At 55.0% G+C, this 1,705-nt stretch overlaps 1 protein-coding gene across 2 annotated transcripts in view; it reads right to left on the bottom strand.

The window, feature by feature from the left end:
- HMGA2 (high mobility group AT-hook 2) overlaps nucleotides 1–686 on the bottom strand; it is a 116,475-nt gene extending 115,789 nt beyond the window's left edge. For both annotated transcript variants that reach the window (XM_026070057.1, XM_026070058.1), the window contains exon 1: nucleotides 576–686. In XM_026070057.1, coding sequence (XP_025925842.1) covers nucleotides 576–686 — 111 coding nt within the window. The remainder of the gene's footprint in view (nucleotides 1–575) is intronic.
- Nucleotides 687–1,705: the final 1,019 nt, after the last annotated feature.

Genomic DNA, 1,705 nt, shown 5'->3' with positions numbered 1-1,705 from the left:
AAAAAAAAGGAAAAAACCTATGCGACTTTCTAGACTCCCCTCTCTCCCCCAACCCCAGGATCTAGGGGCAGTCAGGGGCTGGGCTGGTCAAGATCGGAGGCGGCAGCAGCTCCCGGTGGGACCCGACACACACGCACGCACACACAGATTGAGACATTGCAAGGGCTCAGAGAGGAGGGAGACAGGAGAGCCCCGTTCCCTGCTCCTCGCTTTCGCAATTTCAAAATCAGCTCGAAATGACCCAGCGAGCGCTGGTTGGTCGGAGCCGCGCTGCTCCATGTTCCCCATTTACATTGAAAAGCCCCAGCTCGCTCCCTGCACAATAGTGAAAGTGCCGAGGAGGCTCTGCGGCTCAGCCACACGCACGCAGCACCCCGGCGCTCCCAGCCTCAGGGTGCCCCGCCGGGGCTCAGGCAAAGCCCCTCGCTACGCCTCGGCACCATTTCGCTGAGAAGCAGCACACAACAAAGCCCCCCAGTCCGTCTCCAGGACTCCTTCATTTGCAGCATAATACGTACATGTACATGCCTATAATACTATAGATCTGCGGCTCTATGTATCTATACGATACTGACTTGTGGTTGCTTCCTGGGTCTGCCTCGTCCTCTCTTCTGAGGCTCTGCGGTTGCAGGTTGCTCCTGGGCAGCAGTGGAAGGCTGACCGGGTCCCTCACCTTGTGCACTCATCGTGACTTCTGCTGCTCAGCCTTAAACCAGTCTCTCCAAAGCACCTTGGAAGGGGGGGAATCAAAACGCGCTCTTGCTGCTTTTGCTGCTCGCTGCCACCACCACACCGGACGTCCTGGTGCTGCCAAAAAGGAGAAGAGAAGGGGAGGAGGAGGAGGAGGAGGTGATGGTGGTAGTGGTGCTGGTGGTAGTGGAAGAGGAGGGGGAATGAATTTCTCTTACAATTTAGGAATGGTTAGTAATATGAAGCAATTCAAAAGAGGGGAGGTAAAAAGAAGAAGAAGAAACGGCAGAGTAAACTGCAACTCTGGAAATGCAAGGAGAGAGGGGGGGAAATACTCTGAGGGTATTAGGAGCAAACCGAGAAGGGGGAAAAAATCGTACAAATTGAAAGCAAGTGGTGGCTATCGCCCTTAGATCGGATCAGGACAAATTAAGATAAGACACACTGAAAATGGACTGAGAACACTGCACGATCTTGCCAGAAGCATGCACCCTGGGAAGACGGGGATTTCGGCAGCAGCGGGAGCAGCGGGCAAAATGAGCGATCATTTAAAAAATAATAAAACGATTTGGGAGATTGGGAAGAAAAAAAGGGGAGGCGGTCCTGGGTTCGTGTCTGTGATGTGAGCTGCTGGGACTGGAAATATTACTATGCGCGTCCTGCCCACAGGTTAAACTAGGATGAGGGTTTTAAAAAAAAAACACCTTTACCCGTGAGTGGAAAAAAAAAGGGGGGGCAGGGAAAAAAAAAAAAAAAAAAAAAAAAAAAAACGGAGGAGGAGGAGGCAGAGCGAAAAAACGAAAAACCTAGCGATCGGGCGCTGGCGGCGGGCCAGATACAACATGAGAAATACGGCAGCCGAGGAAGCGGCGGCAGAGCACGCCGCGGCCGGCTCACGTGTCCTGCACCGTCCCGGCCCCGCTCCCGCGGCAGGTTTAAAGGGCCAGGCCGGGGTTCCCGGCGCCCCGGCCCGCGCCCGCCCTTCCGCCCTCGCGCTGCTCCCGCGGCGCGGAGG

Source organism: Apteryx rowi, unplaced genomic scaffold, assembly GCF_003343035.1.
Source record: "Apteryx rowi isolate R43461 unplaced genomic scaffold, aptRow1 scaffold_302, whole genome shotgun sequence".
Classification (NCBI taxonomy): domain Eukaryota; kingdom Metazoa; phylum Chordata; class Aves; order Apterygiformes; family Apterygidae; genus Apteryx; species Apteryx rowi.
The sequence above is the reverse complement of the archived record's forward strand: the minus strand, read 5'-3'. Positions and strand labels throughout refer to the sequence as shown.